Genomic DNA, 16,289 nt, shown 5'->3' with positions numbered 1-16,289 from the left:
AGTAACTGCGCCTTTCGCATGCAAAATAGGTGTTTCGCTGTGACGCAGCTTTTGCTCGCACTAGCGGCACAGGTGGCAGGTACCACTGGAAAATTGCAGGGTATGTCAGTGGCCTCCCCCCCCCCCCCCCCCCCTACATCAAAAGCGCATACTACAGTGTTTGGGAGCAAGCCCGGACCCACCACTCTCGCTGAGTTATGGTTCATGTCATTGGATGTGCACAACTGAAGCTGTGTCCGTCGACATAATGCCCCCCTCATTTGAATCCATAACTCACACTGTGTGTGTGTGTGTGTGTGTGTGTGTGTGTGCAAGTGGGAGGGGGGGGGGGGTCTGATATGCTTGTGAGACTCTTCTAACACGTACTTATATCCATTATTTACTATTCAGTGGGGAATAACACGAAGAAACTGACAGTGTAGTTATAGGCCATCCTTTGTCATCCTTGGTTGTCAATCTACTCATGGAGCACACTGAGATGTCTGCTCGAAAATTGTTGGCATTGAAACCAGCTTTTTGCTGCAAATAAAAAGGGTGAAAAGTGAGTCATCTTGTTTTACAGGTTCTCACCTTTTTCACCCTTTTTTTGCTCTTTTTAAGAAGAAAATAAGTTATTTACTTTTGTTTCCAAGTTTCTTATTCATGAATTTTGCTCTAGTAACAAAACTGCTGCTGTGATACTCTGTTCTGTTTCATAAATAAACTTTTTGAGATGGAAAAATGCAAATTCCGAAGTGATTGGCATGAAAAGAGAGTGAGTTTGAAAAGTAAAGTTTCTGCAAATGAGTGAAAGTGAACTATTTTGCAGTGTTTGTTCTTGCTCTGTTAGTTTTGAGACTAAAGGTTGTAGTTAATTTTTAATCAGTCACTTTCAACAAAATATCAGTACAATTTTGAAATTAAATGTGTGCCACATACGTTACAGTTAGAACTTTCAGATCAGGTACAACCTTCAAGCTTGGTGCCAGCAGTAAGAATGTTAATTACCAAAGATAGTTCAATAACCACTGAATTGCCTGATTTTAGGCCCAAAACAAAGAATAAGGAGCAGAAGCTGCAGTGAAATATTAAAGATTTGCAAAAATTATGCTTTTTGATGTCTGGCAAGATACTTATTAGACGAGTGGGAGGTTCTACAGTTTGAAAAAGATGATCCAGCTTTAGGTAACAAAGGTATTGACAATTACTGGCAGCAGCACATCACAGCAAAAGACTCATCAGCTATACAACTGATGCACCCAAATGTTTCAAGACTTGTTAAAGCTTCTTTTACATTGCCTTGATGGAAATATGAAAATAGAGAGAAGGTATTCATTCCATTTTGAAGCACACATTAGGAGAAGACTAGGCAGGAATGACAAAAAGATTTTTAAACAGTATTTTGACTGTGAGGGATGCTTTGGGAAAATACTCCCATTTTCTTTCTGTATCCATTGCCTCACATTGCTTAGGGATGGACAGCAAACACATAAAATTTATACTGCTTATACAGAAGAATGTAAAAGGAAAAGAAAACCTGAATTAGAAGAAAAACAAACACATGAAACAAACGAAAGGCATCTTGAAGAGGAGATTGAAAGATGAACAACAACAACAACAACAAAAAAAAAAATCAGTTTACTATGAGACAAGTGTCCAAAACTGTTTTGTGATCTTTTCCCAGTATTGAAATTTACAATGTTATTAGCTGCAAAAATGTGATGTAAATTTTGTATGTGAATTATGATTACCAATACCGAAATACCGTTAGTGATGTGGGTTGAGTGGGGCCACTGTGGTGTAGAGGTGTGTGGAGTGACGCGTTGTGGAAGTGGTGGTGCTGGCCAGAGGTGGCTAGGAAAGCCCTGCTGCAAGACACAGTATATTTTATTTCATCTTGAGGTTCAATTTTGAAGAGCTGCAGTGGCCCTGCACTGGCCCTGCATACGTGCCTGCAGGCAAATAGTCCACTGGCAGGGCCGATGATGTCAGAAGATCGCAGCGGCAGAATGGCTGTTTGTTGTCCACGCCCTGCTTGGCTGACACTGTTTGCCCCACTCAGCAGCATGTGCCCTGAGGGAGCAGTGCCAACAATGTGTATATCCACTGAATTCTTGTCGGTATCTCTTGCTACTGTGTTAGAAACTTGACCTGGTGTGGAAGGATGGTGGAGTACCATCCTGACTGCAGTCCCCTGCCATCCAAGGCAGACGTTTGGTGCTGCCATGGAGCCTGGGGAACAGCTCATCCATTGTGTCGTTCATTTTAAGTCCTTAGGTGTGGACTTAGAACAGTGAGCTGTTCTGGTGGAGCTGGCTGTTCAGACCGTTGTTGGCTGCTGGCTGGCCCGTAGCATGATGGAGACTCATCTTGACACACTGTCACATAGGGTGCTGCCAGAGTATGCATAATTGTGCTAGAATCAGAGGGTATTTATAGTGCTTAATAGCACACTTGTTGTGCCGACACATTGCTTACAGACATGTACAAATCAGCTCCCCTGTGTCTCCATGCTGTGAAAAGACTCTGCAGGTTGGCTCGTAGTTGCACAGCACTTCTGCAGTGTCACCATCATTGTGTGGCTTGGCTCATCTGCCTTGCAGTGTAAAACTAGACTTGTGTGTGAAATTTTATGTCAGTGTATCTGTGTCTGCCTACTTGCTTCACACATGGATGCAGTGGAGTTGATTTTACGAGGGTTGCCTAGAAAGTAATGTACTGCATTTTTTTTCTTCAACAATTCTTTATTGAACATAATGAAAATTACACACGCAAAATAATGGTGTTTTATCTATACACCTTGTTTTTCCATGTAATCTCCAGCGCGAATCACTTCAGGCAAATGCCGGGATGGTTCCTTTGAAAGGGCACGGCCGATTTCCTTCCCCATCCTTTCCTAACTCGAGCTTGTGCTCCGTCTCTAATGACCTTGTTGTCGACGGGACGTTAAACACTAACTTCCTCCTCCTCCTCCTCCAGCGCGAAACAAGGGTATGTACACCCTGTCAATACCAGTCCTTGTCCTGGTGGTGGAGCCAGTGCATCACTGTATGAACTTCCTTTTCTGATTGACAGTTGCAGCGCCACCTGCTGAGTTGTAATGCATCTGTCCTCACGAATGACAACAGCACCTTGCTGCAACATGTCAAGTGTGACAGCCGTGGATGGTCTCCCTGACCACTGCAAATTGTGGAGCTCCGCCGAACCGCCTTCTGATGTCCTCACTCTCCATGCCCAGTGACCAACTGTACTTCTGCAGATGCTCCATAGACTTTGCACAAGTGTTTGTGAATATTCTCCACAGTTTCTTTCTCTGCAGTGAGAAATTCAATGACGGCACATTGCTTGTAATGTACATCACCTATAGACGCCAGTTGACACCAGTTTGAACTGTCCTGCAGCTATGCTACCTGTCAGGAGTGACAGAAACTTGGTGCACTCACTCAGGAGACTTCAAATAATACATATGTAATGTTTCACATTCGTAGCATTGTTTTCGGCTGAGGAAAAAAATGCAGTGGATTACTTTCTGGGCAACCCTCATAATTAAGTAACACCCAAAATTTAGCAGTGGACCTACATAGCTGTCCTCTGAACGCATGATCAGTTTGCAACAGAAGATGTCACATACAGAGCTACGGCATAGATTATTCACAATTTTCCTCTAACGTTAACCAAACATGGGGCACATACCCTCTACAACTCTCAGCCCATCAGCTTGTTCATCCATCCTTACATAACTACAAAAACCTCCATTCTCATTTGAGCTACCTCTTAACATTAACCCCTCAAAAACACTAAACAACTGTTTGTATAAATATCCCTTCATCGTGCCCTTATGGTGTCTCGTAGTGTCAACAACAGTGCTCGTTTAAACACCGCTCGAGGTTCTTTCACATCACAATTAATTATATACTACAATACACTTTCTTATTACTATATCAAGTGTCTTGCATGCTTCATACCTTCTCATGTATCAGATGTACTGGAGAATCACATTGATGAGTGGCCATCCACTTAAGGCTGCGCAAAATGAAGTCAACACCGGCCTGGTGCTTATGATCTTAATCATGTGCTGCCACTCCTCCCAGCATTTCTGTACATATGAAAGCATTTGCTCTACCAAAACATGTCCCTCTTGCATGTCTGTTAGCAGGTTTAAAGATAGGACTAGATTAGGATCTTGTGTTTCATTCAGGTAGGTCAGATTTCTCACTGGAAGGATTGCTAGTGACTTCTCTGGCCAGTCCAACATTGGTTGCATAGTGTTCACTTATAGGAGAGGCTTATAGGTGAAAGGTCTGCTCTGTTATATCACAGTCTTCCATGTTAATAAGTATTTGATTATCATGGAGTTCCAAAAGTTTTGCTCCCACGAGCTTCCTTGCTTGTAGCAGTTCACTACTGTACTATTAATAGAACAAACCCCCTTACATCCCTACTTTCTGAAAATATGATCATAGCTCCAGGACATCATGTGGACAATCCTGGCCTACTTTACCTAAATATAATTGCATTCGCATGGGCCAGTACCTGTATGTTGTCCAGTATCCCTTGTTCCACACTAGTTAACTGTGTAGTGTGCTGTTCCATGATATCTTTTTCCTCCTTGCTCATCTATCCACTTGCTCTATCATACCATTCTGTTCCCAGATGTCACCAGCATCTGGAGTCCCAAAAACTGTTTTCAGTAACCTACCCTCCTACATCCAACGAACCTCGCTTACATCACTATACCCTTGTGGCACTACTTCCACTATCTGCCACATTTGCCCTTGCAGTTGCTCGTATGACGGATTTGAACCCGTAAATGGGTAAAAGTTGGAACAGTTCATGCTGTATCTCCTTCCGCTGCCAAGCTCTACTTGATGTGCCTTATGGGAGCAACTAGGTGCATTCAAGTAAAGATATCATGACCAATCAAAACCATTTCCAAACTGTCTGTACTGTGCATATGTAGTTTTGTGGTTTTTGTGATCATTGTGACACCTTTGTCAAACCATATTTAGTGTATTTTGTTGTTTGGCCACTAGTAGAGCTAATTGACACCTTCACTCACTTTGCACCACTCAAATGTTTTTGCTCTAAATACAGTGCAAAATACGTAGTTTTTTCATGCTGATCAAAATGTATTTCAAGTATTTAGTCTCGTTCTGAAGTGCAGTATTTACATATGTACATTTTGTAATGTTTACAAACAATGTGCACAATAGTTTGTTTGTGTGTGTGTGTGTGTGTGTGTGTGTGTGTGTGTGTGTGTGTGGAGAGGGGGGGGGGGGGCGCTTTCTATGTAACTCAGGAGGCACCATTACCTGATAATCTCAAGAAGATGAGTGCAGTGCAAGAGATGCAGAACTACACATATGCAAACACCACACAAAATACTTACGTAAATATTTGCGCTCAATAATGTGCAAAATTCTCTAAGCACGTAGTGCTAAACATGGAAAAATACGTAACTGGTGCAATGTGTCATTACTTAAATAATGAATGAGAGCTGCAGGCTTTTGAAAAATATTAATTATGATGTATGAAATTCAGTCAAACGTTTCTATTTCCCAGACAGTTCCAGTTAAATCAGCTGTTTTTATTAGATAATAATCCTTATTAGATAACAAACAAGTCTCTGACAAGTATTTTGTTGGCTATTAAGTACATATCTAATACATGAATTGTGAAAATGCAAGGGGGTATCCCATATGTAACTTTTACAGCTAAAAATGTTATTGCCCACATTGTACACCACTTTTTGAAGTCCCTTGAAAATTGTAAAAGCGAGGTTTCACCGTACGTAATTTCTTGCAATGCAAAGTGACATTTTTCCATGCTTAGTGCTAAATTTGCTGCTTGTAATCTTCTAAAAGCATCTGATATGGTCTGTCACACACAAAAAAATAAAAAAATAAATAAAAAAATAAAAAAATGTAGTATCTAAATATACCATGCACATGTGAAGTTTCAGTCTCCTCAACATTCCATCCAGCAAATGCCGAAATATTGCCAGAGCATTCCAAACAGCAACCTGTAACACTGGAAATGGTCCCAGGGGACCAAGAAACCTGTTTTGAGATGGTCTTCGATGTATACCTTTATCTGCTGGTACCCTCTCCTCAGGTCTAAGGTAGAGAAGTACTTACACTGCCCCACATTGTCTTTGGTTTCAGTGATGTTTGGGATTGGATATGCATTGGTTATGGTTTTGTTGTTAAGATGTCTGTAGTCACAACAGACTCTACAGTGCTTTCCTCTGTTACCCCATCCCCCATCCACTAGCTGTTGATGAATGAGCTCTTCTAATACTGGTTGCAAATATTGTGGTGTACAGTAAGGTCTAGAATATACCAGTGACATAGTTCCTGTAGGGATACAATACTGTATTATAGGTGTTTCTGGTAAATGCCTTCATGGATAAAACTAAGTCTCAAATTCAAACAACAATTTCTCCATTCCCAATCTATCTCTACCTCTAAGATGCTCCAACTTCCTATGCAGTGCCCTGGTGCACACTGGCTTTTTCCTTGTGTCCCTAGCCACATCACCCAGGTCTTACAAATTAGCTACCAACTTTCATTGTGCCCAATAAAAACTTCTGCTTTTTACCCTTCACTTTTCCCACTATACTACATTCCACCTCTACATCTTCATCAATTGCATCAACATTTATTGAGAGCTCCGCACGGCAATCCTGGGGTTCCACTTTGCTTTTAACACCTGCTTAATTATCCCTGTTTGCCTTACCATTTCTATATTCAAGTTGGTGGTTTCCAGCCACACCACATCTATCACACTGAGCTTAGCAACATTGTCTCTGCTATGTCCCTTCCTCCCACACTTCATGTTAGCAAAGAATACTCCTCTTGTCTTGTATTCCTCTTAGTATATTGATCTCTTCATACTCCATGGCTAATCTGTCTGCAGATTATAAATACTCTGGGTTACCCATTCTCACTCTTCCATAGATATCAGATGGCAACCCCTTAAAAATGTGTCCACTGCCCAGTCCTGGTTGGGGACAATTTTTCATATGTTGCGTTAGGTAGTACAACTGTACCTATTAGAGTTGAATTTCCAGAATAAATTTCAGTATTTCATTTCATCTTGTGTTACAATATTGGAGTTCTATGATGCCCCTGGATATGACCTCTGCAGGTGTAGTCCACGGACAGTGCTGATGACGTTAGAAAGTCGTGGCGTCGGGATGACAGTTTGACGTACATGTCCTACTTTGCTGTCACTGTTTATCTAGCTCAGCAATGCATACTTCTGCTGAGTTCTCTTAGGCGGCTACTGATACAGGACTAGAAGTTTGCCCTGGTGTGGAAGAATGGTGACAGCATCGCCCTGGCCGTGAAACGCTGCCCTCCAAAGCAGAAGTTTGGTGCTGCCACAGAGCCTGAGTGATGGCTCATCCAGTGTGTCATTCTAAGTCGATGGGTGTGAGGCTGCTGGCAGACTGTGCATAACTGTGCTAGAATCGGAGGTTATTTATTGTAGTTAGTAACACATTTGTGCCAATAAATTGCTTCTAGTCATGTTCAAATCAACTTTCCTGTGTTTCCATTTTGAGAAATATTCCACAGACTGACTTGTAGTTGCACAGCTTTTTTGCAGTGTCATTATGATTGTGTGACTTGGCTCAGCCACCTTGTGGTGTACAAACAGGATTGCTTGTGAAATTAGATATTGGCACCTCTGTGCCTCTATGCACACGGTTGCAGTGGAGCTGATTTTAATTTATCAACACCCAAAATTTATTGCCGATGTTACATACCATACCCTATCCAGGATCATAATAGAGAAATTTCTTTGGTCTTAACTGGCCATTTTGGTAGAGGATAATCAAAAATTAAAACAATTCATTTTTTGATAGCTGTTTATTGAAATAATTTGTAACCTTTTAAAATACACCTTTTCAGAACGCTTTATCACCTTTTTCACAATTTTAAAGTGCCACCATGGCTCCTCAGCCTGCAAAGTGAAGTGGAACCACGTAAATTTTTTGGGTCATCATTACTCTATACATTCTAAATCAGGTTCGCCATGGAGTATGGTAAAGACAGTCAACTACCATTTGTGGACATTCTGGTCACACACTGATCCGGCAACAAAAAACCATGTATGTAGCATACATCATGCTCAGGACCTATGTATGTTGTGACAAAAAAGTCTCTATCCAACATGAGTTGCAACATCTCAAAACTGTGTTTGAGAAAAACTGGTGTAGCAATCGCCAGTTAAGAGGAACAGTCCTTTCCGGATCAAGGTGTCAAAATAGTGTGTCACCACAGGATCAACCCATCACACCACATCCTTGCTACCATATGTCAGCCCTACATCACAAGAATATCAAATGTGTGTGTCCTCTGGTCCCTTTCAGACAATACTAATAGTAGCCTCAACCTTTTGAAAACACATCAGTTTTTTATAATTAAATGCTGTCTGAAAAAAGTGCACAAATATTCAGTCCTATTTTGATAAGATTTTAAACATGTTCAGAGATTGGCAACCTGCTTTAAATATTCGTAAATCCAAAATTTTGTATTTCTCTTAACAGAAAAAAACTTAGTATGCTGTGACTACAATACGAATGAGCCACAATTGGAAACAGTAAATTTATTCAAATATTTAAATGAAACAATTTGTAGTGCTATAGAATCTGTTGTGGGTAAAGCAGGAGACAGACTTCAGTTCATGGGAAGAATACTACGTAAATGCAGTCAGTGTACAAAGTAGATTGCTGACAAAACACTCATGCAATACATCATAGAATATTGCTCAAGTGTGCAGGACCTATGTTGAATAGCACCAGCAGTGGACATTTTGTACGCAGAGAAGAGCAGTTAAAATGTTTACAGATTTGTTTAACCCATGGAAGAGTTTATGGAGACACTTAAGAAATGAACTGGCAAATGCTTGAATACAGAATGTGAACTGTTCAGTGAAAACCTATTTCCAAAGTTTCAAGAACCAAATTTAAATGACGAACCTAAGAATTTACTATGGCCTTCAACATATCAATCCCACATTGATTGCAAAGACAAAGCTTAGACTAATTACAGTGCACACAGAGATGTTTAGGCAGTCATTTCTCCCACGCTCCATATGTGAATGAAACAGGAACAACACTTGTTGACTGGTACAGTGGGAAGTATCCCCTGCCATGCATTTCACAGTGGTTTTCCATATTATGGATGTAGATCCAGGTGTGCTCCTTGCCACAGTTAAAGATGATCTAAAACTCCTTGCAGACAGACAATAAGAATAGTGTAAGAGAGGCTGGATGAAAAACATGCACCATAATGGGCTGCCCCTGTCCAACGGATCAGCTGTTTCCAAACAAACACTCCCATTAAACACACTATACAGTCCCATGATGAAAATTCAAGGCACGTGTGTTATGCTATTATGTCAATGTCCTCAGGGAGGCTGTGGAATTCTGCCTTTCACAAAAACTAATGACCCTGGCCAATGGTGATCACTAATAGCAATTTAACGTTATTTTTGTCAGCTTATAAACCCATATACTCCTGCCCCCTCCCCCCTTTCCCAAAGCCATATGACAACACTTAAAACATGTAGTTACATTGTTTTTATAATGTCTCTCATTTGTGGTACTTTCACTAACAATTTGTTTTCTAGGAGAGTACATTTGCGATTAAGGAAGAAATGGGGTTCAGTGATGAAGAATTAAAGAAAATGTTGCTTTCAACACCCAGGCTCTGGATTATAAGTAAGTTACTTGGCTTTCTCTTAACCCAGTTGTGTAATTATTAATATTCCTATTCAAGAAGTTATACAATTTTAATTTTAATGTTATTCTTCTCGTGTAATATTAAACACAAGAAATAGTTTTCCTCAGAAGTGTGCCTATAAGAAAAGGGTAGGTTCTCTGCAGAATCAGTGAAGAAAGCAACATACGGAAAACAGTGATGAGGAGGAGGGACAGGATGACAGGGCTTCTGTTAAGGCACCCAGGAATAACTTCCATGGTAGTGGAGGGCACTGCAGAGGGTAAAAACTGTAGGGAAAGACAAGATTGGAATATATCCAGCAAATAACTGAGGACGTAGGTTGCAAGTGCTACTCTGGGATAAAAAGGTTGGTACAAGAGACGAGTTGATGGTGGGCCACATCAGATCAGTCAGAAGGCTGATGATTTAAATGTAAGGAGGGGGAGGAGGAGGAAGAGGAGGAGGAGGAGGAGAAGAAGAAGAAGAAGAAGAAGAAGAAATTGACCTCCAAAGAAGTTTCTAGAAAGATAAATATAATGTTTTACTTACAAAGGAGCCACAGATTTGGGCACAAACATCAGCTTTTATGATGGAATTAGTTCCTCTGCAGACAAAAGGTAGGTTAGGAAGCAATTTAACTATTAGGGATTAAATACTATGGTCACATTTAACTCTGGCTCAAAAGTGGCAATGCAGGGCGGAGTGAGAGAGAAGTCATCAGTCATATGCTATTGTGGAAAACACGTTATTTGATAAAATGAGATGCTGAAAGTGACATTGAAGGCAGTTCACAGGTCAGAGAGATATAAAAAAGATTGAAAAAAAAAAAGAATCGGTTAAGAGATGGGGAACAGCAATGATAAAGAATGGTGTAAAAGCAGCACCTGAGAAAAGAAAAGACAATGCAGGCTGCCTTATGACAACAGAGAGACAAAAAAAGAAGAAAAGTATGAATGGAGAACTTTGAAATTGATGGCAGAAATAAAAGGAAGGATACACAAAACAAGAGTTACCCACTGGTAAGAGTAATAAATACAATTTTAGTCTAGGTGGGTGCCAGGAAACTATCTCTCTCTCTCTCTCTCTCTCTCTCTCTCTCTCTCTCACTCACTCACTCACTCTGTGTGTGTGTGTGTGTGTGTGTGTGTGTGTGTGTCTGTTTTTAATTTCAACTGATAGGGAGTTATGTCAGAATCTGTCTGCCTAAGGGCAACTTGGTCGCAGCTATTAAGTTGCAAAGTGTGAAACTTTTTTCATTTCATTCCAGAGTTGGTACAGCAACCAGTATGTATGATATGAAGAAACAAGCAGTCTTGGTTGCAGTGTTGAATTTTTTTTATTTATTTACTAATTGGGACATAATAAATTTAACACTGCAGCCAGTATTTCTTGTTTCTTCATATTGCTGCAAAATGTGCTCTATGACAGGGTACTGTATGCTACCAGAAGAGCTGCCTCTATGTTTCTGTTCATTGTCACTGATAGCCTTTGTTGAAAGGAGGTATTTGACATGAGTTGTGTTTCAGTCTCACCGTGTGAAAAGTTTGTCCTATCTTAATTGGAGCAGTATGTTGTTGAAGGATGAATAAAATATATTTACTACTAGTGGATACCAATGGATTTTGCTGTTGTAGATGGTAGCTACCTTGAGAGTTTTTCAGTGTTGTATTTAGTTAATATTGTTGCAATTTTGCTCAACTGCACTTGTGTCACGTGACAAGATGGATTTATTGCAGCATGTATAGTTGAAGGTGTGGCTCGGTGGCGGACTACGGATACGCATGTCTCAGGTTTGATTCTCGGCCCATTCTAGGATTTTTATTCACTGCTTATCACTTCTTTCCCCTCTGCCAATATTAGCTAATGTGAAAAATGCTGAGCCACATCTTGGTTTAGATTCCAAGATAAACTGTAAGTCACACTGTAGCTAACTGGGTAAGTCAGTTCGAAGGAAGGCACGGGTGAACCACCTCCAATTATAGTGATGTGATGTTCAAACAGTTTTACCTTTTTACCTTATATGGCTGAGAGTAATTGTCAGAACTTTGGCTTGTGCAGCTTTAAATCCAAGATTACAAACCCATGTTAGTTCAGTATAAGAATACTTAAGTTTTCCTTCAAATGATGACAGATGATCAATTACTAAATGAAGTAGTACAGTTAACATTGTGGGACTAGCAGAAAGATTTTGCAGTTCCTAATGCAACTGTTGCCTCTAGTGACAGTTCAAATGCATCTGAATAGTTAGTAATTTAAAATCCAAGACACTAATTGTTATCTGATGTAGTTTACAAGTTGATATGCCATTCTCAGTGAAGAGTACTAATCCAATGTTGAGTGATGGTGACTAATGGAGTTGCTGACAAGGTAGGTGTTCAGTAATGACTGAGGTGAGCTGCAGAATAGAGTGCTTTTTGATCGGTGGTTGGCAACTGGAACAGAATCTCGTGATTGGTGTTGAATGTATTATTCGGTTATGTTGTGTTGCATCTCTAGGATTTGTTGCACAGTGACATTAAATACATTTGGTGTGTGCAGTATGAGTCCAGAAAATGTTAGTTGTGTGCTCTGTGTGAATGTTGCATTTCTCTTCAGCAAGTCCCAAGTTGAATGCTTCAGGGACCTCTCTATTGTTGATATATAGCCTTCATCAATTCCACCGTCACTGAAATTTCATGTAATTGCTTGCTTCGCAGTGGAGCAAATAGTCTTGAACTGAATGTGAACAACAAGGCCAAGCAGGACTTGCCAGAACATAATGTGGACAGTAATGGAACATTGAACTGACCAACATCCTAGTCAGAAAGAAGTCTCGTTATCTTATTAGATTTATAGATATACTTGTACTGCATACAGTTTTTAAACACGTGTTTTATAGAAGTTTATATTGTTGGATCTAAACAGGAATACATTGCTGCTCTGTTTTACTTCTTGAAAGTTATTTCAAGACACACTTACCTAGAGAACTTGTAGTTTTTACAACAAATGATGAGATCTTTAGAAAAATGTAGTAGATGAGATGCATGTACCACAGGACAACTTTCTCCACCTGTAGAGGTATGGAAAGGCTGTGTCATTCTGCTGGATACCATGACTTCTGGAAATCACCTCACTGTTCAGGCAGAGGCACATACATGTATGGAAAGGGCATTGGCAGAGGTTGATTAACAAAAAGCAGGCTAGGTGAAGCAAATGATTCCTCTATAGTGTTCATCTTACTGGCATCTGAGGTGACAAAATAATTCTTACTTGCCTATGGACATACCATAGTTCTACAAGACGTGTTCCTGCTGCACCCAGAGGTTTTATTAGCATACAATATATTTGTGATGTACAGTTATCTTTATACATTTTATATAATGACAAGTGCAGCAAGTAGATTACCAGCTGCTCTAACCTCTATTTTTGGTGATAAAAAATATGGTATGGATTTTAGTATTTTGTTTTTGGTTTGGCTATCTACCTAAGTTATTAGGTAAAAGAGTGTAATGTGTTTTCTAAGTTATTGCCTCATCCTTTTTTACCCAATGATCAGCTAACTATAGTACATGTTACGGAATTTTAGCTCTCTCTCTCTCTCTCTCTCTCTCTCTCTCTCTCTCTCTCTCTCTCTCTCTGTGTGTGTGTGTGTGTGTGTGTGTGTGTGTGTGTGTGTGTGCGCGTGTGCGTGCATGCGTGTGTGCACATGCGAGCATGACTGCATGTTAGAGTTTTATGGAAGGGGATCAGACATCAAATAGGGATTTTATATCTTACTCTTGAGTATAAATTATCATAATCATATTCCTCTCAAAATATTTTAGTAAGGGTGCTTATATGCTATCAGCTTTGATTGTCTTAATCATAACATCATTGTACCTCTGCTACCACATATTTGTGCTATACAGAACTAATGTGTGCCTGGTCAAGGCAAATATGGCATAGCATGGAAACATACCCAGTCTGCCTGAGAATCCAATGTATTATTTGAACAGTGGAATAATGACAACATTATGAAAAGGGTAGACTGCTACTCACCATATAGTGGAGATGTTGAGTCACAAACAGGCACAACAAAAGAATGCTAAGCATGTAAGCTTTTGGCCAAAAGGCAAAAGGCCTTCTTCTTGCCACACCCCCCCCCCCCCCCCCCTGCCCCACCAAACAAACATATATCCAGGCCAGAGTCTGGCCTCAGTAACCAGAGTCAATGTTTTACTTCAGAAGACAGGAGAAGGCCTTTTGGCCAAAGCTTACTTGTTTAGCAGTCTTTTTGTTGTGCCTGTCTGGGACTCAACATCTCAGCTATAAGATAAATAGCAATCTAATCTTTTCATAATAATGACAAAGTATTATTCAGTTTTTATGAATTATCCACTAAGGACTATCACAGTAAAGTGGCTGGTAGTATTTATATGACTCCATGGATTTGGGGAGGGGGGTAAATCTTTGCACTTATGGAATAACTCTTATTACAGGCTAATAAGTATTATATGTATAATACTTCAATAATATCCTGAAACAAGACAGTAATCAACCTAATATTTGTCGTAAATGTGAAACAACTGTTTGTGTAAACAGTAGCTTTTGTTTCATTTCAGGTCAAAAATCTTTACTTTCAAGATTCCATTTTGTACATAACGTGATGAAGGTTCCGCATGAACAGATTGCTGCCTCTTCAAAAATACTGACATGTCGTGAATTTAGAGTACGGCAGAGGCACCTATTTTTAGTGGCTCTAAATCGGGCTCAGTACAACCCTAAAAAAGAAAGTTATGTTTCTTTGGAGAAACTAGTCTCAGGCACTGATACTGAATTCTGTGATACTGTAGCAAAGGCATCTATACAAACATATAATGAATTTTTGAAAACATTGTGTTAGCAGAATTTTTTGTAATACACTTTTACTGTCTTTGTGAATAAAGTACATATCTTTGTTTTGTTGCAAATGTGATTTTCCTTCCCATTGTTTTAGAAGTTGACAGTGTTATTTTACTTTTTAATTTGTGCATTACTGTTACTTATTTTGCATATAAAGCATGTTTAGATATTTTACAATGTGGAGGCAACTAGGCTTTCAAACATGTTTCATTTTTTAAAATTCAAAACATAGAATACTGGTACACAATTTTTGACACTATCAAGAAAGACAGTTTGGTACACAGAGATGAATCATGTCAATTTAATGTGCTAAAAGAAAATAAATAATGACTGTCTTCTTTGCCTTCAAAAAGTGAACTAAGATATTATAGGGACTGACTTCCATATCACTCTTAATGTGCACCTATTTTGCATTTGGGGGTAATGCTTACTGCATCCACATTGTTCATTAAGTTACACAAGTCCCTTGGATCATAGAAAACTGGGAGCTCTTCAGGGAGTTCTGTCATTTTTGGCTGGGTACTGGTTTGGTTCAGTGGGAACATGAGAAATTAATATTTGTAATTGTATGTGTCTGCAGAATGTTTGCCATGGTGATGCTGGCATAATAGCATTATCATCCTTGGCATTTAACAAAAAAAAAGAAAGTTGTTACTCTTTTGTTGTAATTCAGTTTTCGTTGTGTGTGAGATAAATTATAAACAATTGGAAAGGTACACATGAAATTGAGTCTTTAATGAACTAAGTGTTTAACAAATTGGTGACCATGATGTGACTGGCAAGACGACAACATTTGCAACATAATTTGTGGCAAAATTTTAAACGTAATTTTTATTTGATTTGAATTTTTCGTGTAGTGTGTTTAAAAATGCAAAGTGTGTCAACAGACAATGAACTGGAAAGGAATAATGAAAGGTTTAAACTGGAAATTGGTAAGGTAAGTGTTAATCTGCCATCATTTTGGATTGAAAAGCGAGACATATGGTTTTGTCAAGCCAAAGTGCAGTTTACAGACACAGAGTTGACTACATTTAACTATTTGCTTGCCCAGCTGGAGCCAAAATTAGTTGAGAATGTATGGAATTTAGTGATGAGAACAATAAATATTATTTTGCGAAAGGCTGTTTTTTTTAACTGTATTTAAAGAAAGTGAAGAGTGTCAAAAACTTTTGAGTGGTTGAGAACGTGATGCTGTGAATCCTAGCCAATTAAAATGGCTTGAAAAATTTCCTAGTAATATTCAAAGTATTTTAGTTATATCTGATGAAACAGTGGATAAGATAGCTCAAATGGCAATTGTATAGTCAAAATTAACTCTGTTGAGGAGGTTCAAATTGCATCACTTCATTCCATTCCATCAATATCATTGTCACCGTCTGTGTAAAACCTCCTAAGAATTGTAAAATGAGGTTAAGATGCTTTGAAAACCAAGTGGGTGAAAATCGCAGAGTAGAAGTAGAAGCAGAGCAAAATTCGATAAAAATGGTAAATATTGCTATTATCTTTCAAAATTTGTCACATGATGTAAGCCTGAAAAATGTGTTTAGCATTGACAATGGCAAAATAAAAGTTGAAATGCCAGACATATACAATTCTGAATGACCAGCCATTGTAGTAGATGTATCAAGAGGCATATTGCGGGCTGATTATCTTCATCATTATGGTTTACTCATTGGTCTCAAAAATATAAAGTTGTTAGACAACATCACCAAATTACAA

At 39.2% G+C, this 16,289-nt stretch overlaps 1 protein-coding gene across 1 annotated transcript in view; it reads left to right on the top strand.

The window, feature by feature from the left end:
- The window catches only part of LOC124777342 (transcription termination factor 3, mitochondrial), a 51,714-nt gene extending 37,088 nt beyond the window's left edge, over positions 1-14,626 (top strand). Inside the window, exons 4-5 of the mRNA XM_047252706.1 lie at positions 9,619-9,709; positions 14,291-14,626. Coding sequence (XP_047108662.1) covers positions 9,619-9,709; positions 14,291-14,571 — 372 coding nt within the window. The 3' untranslated portion in view covers positions 14,572-14,626. The remainder of the gene's footprint in view (positions 1-9,618; positions 9,710-14,290) is intronic.
- Positions 14,627-16,289: the final 1,663 nt, after the last annotated feature.

Source organism: Schistocerca piceifrons, chromosome 2 (assembly GCF_021461385.2).
Source record: "Schistocerca piceifrons isolate TAMUIC-IGC-003096 chromosome 2, iqSchPice1.1, whole genome shotgun sequence".
NCBI classification, from domain to species: Eukaryota; Metazoa; Arthropoda; class Insecta; order Orthoptera; family Acrididae; genus Schistocerca; species Schistocerca piceifrons.
Note: the sequence above shows the minus strand (reverse complement) of the source record. Positions and strands in the feature narration are given on the sequence as shown.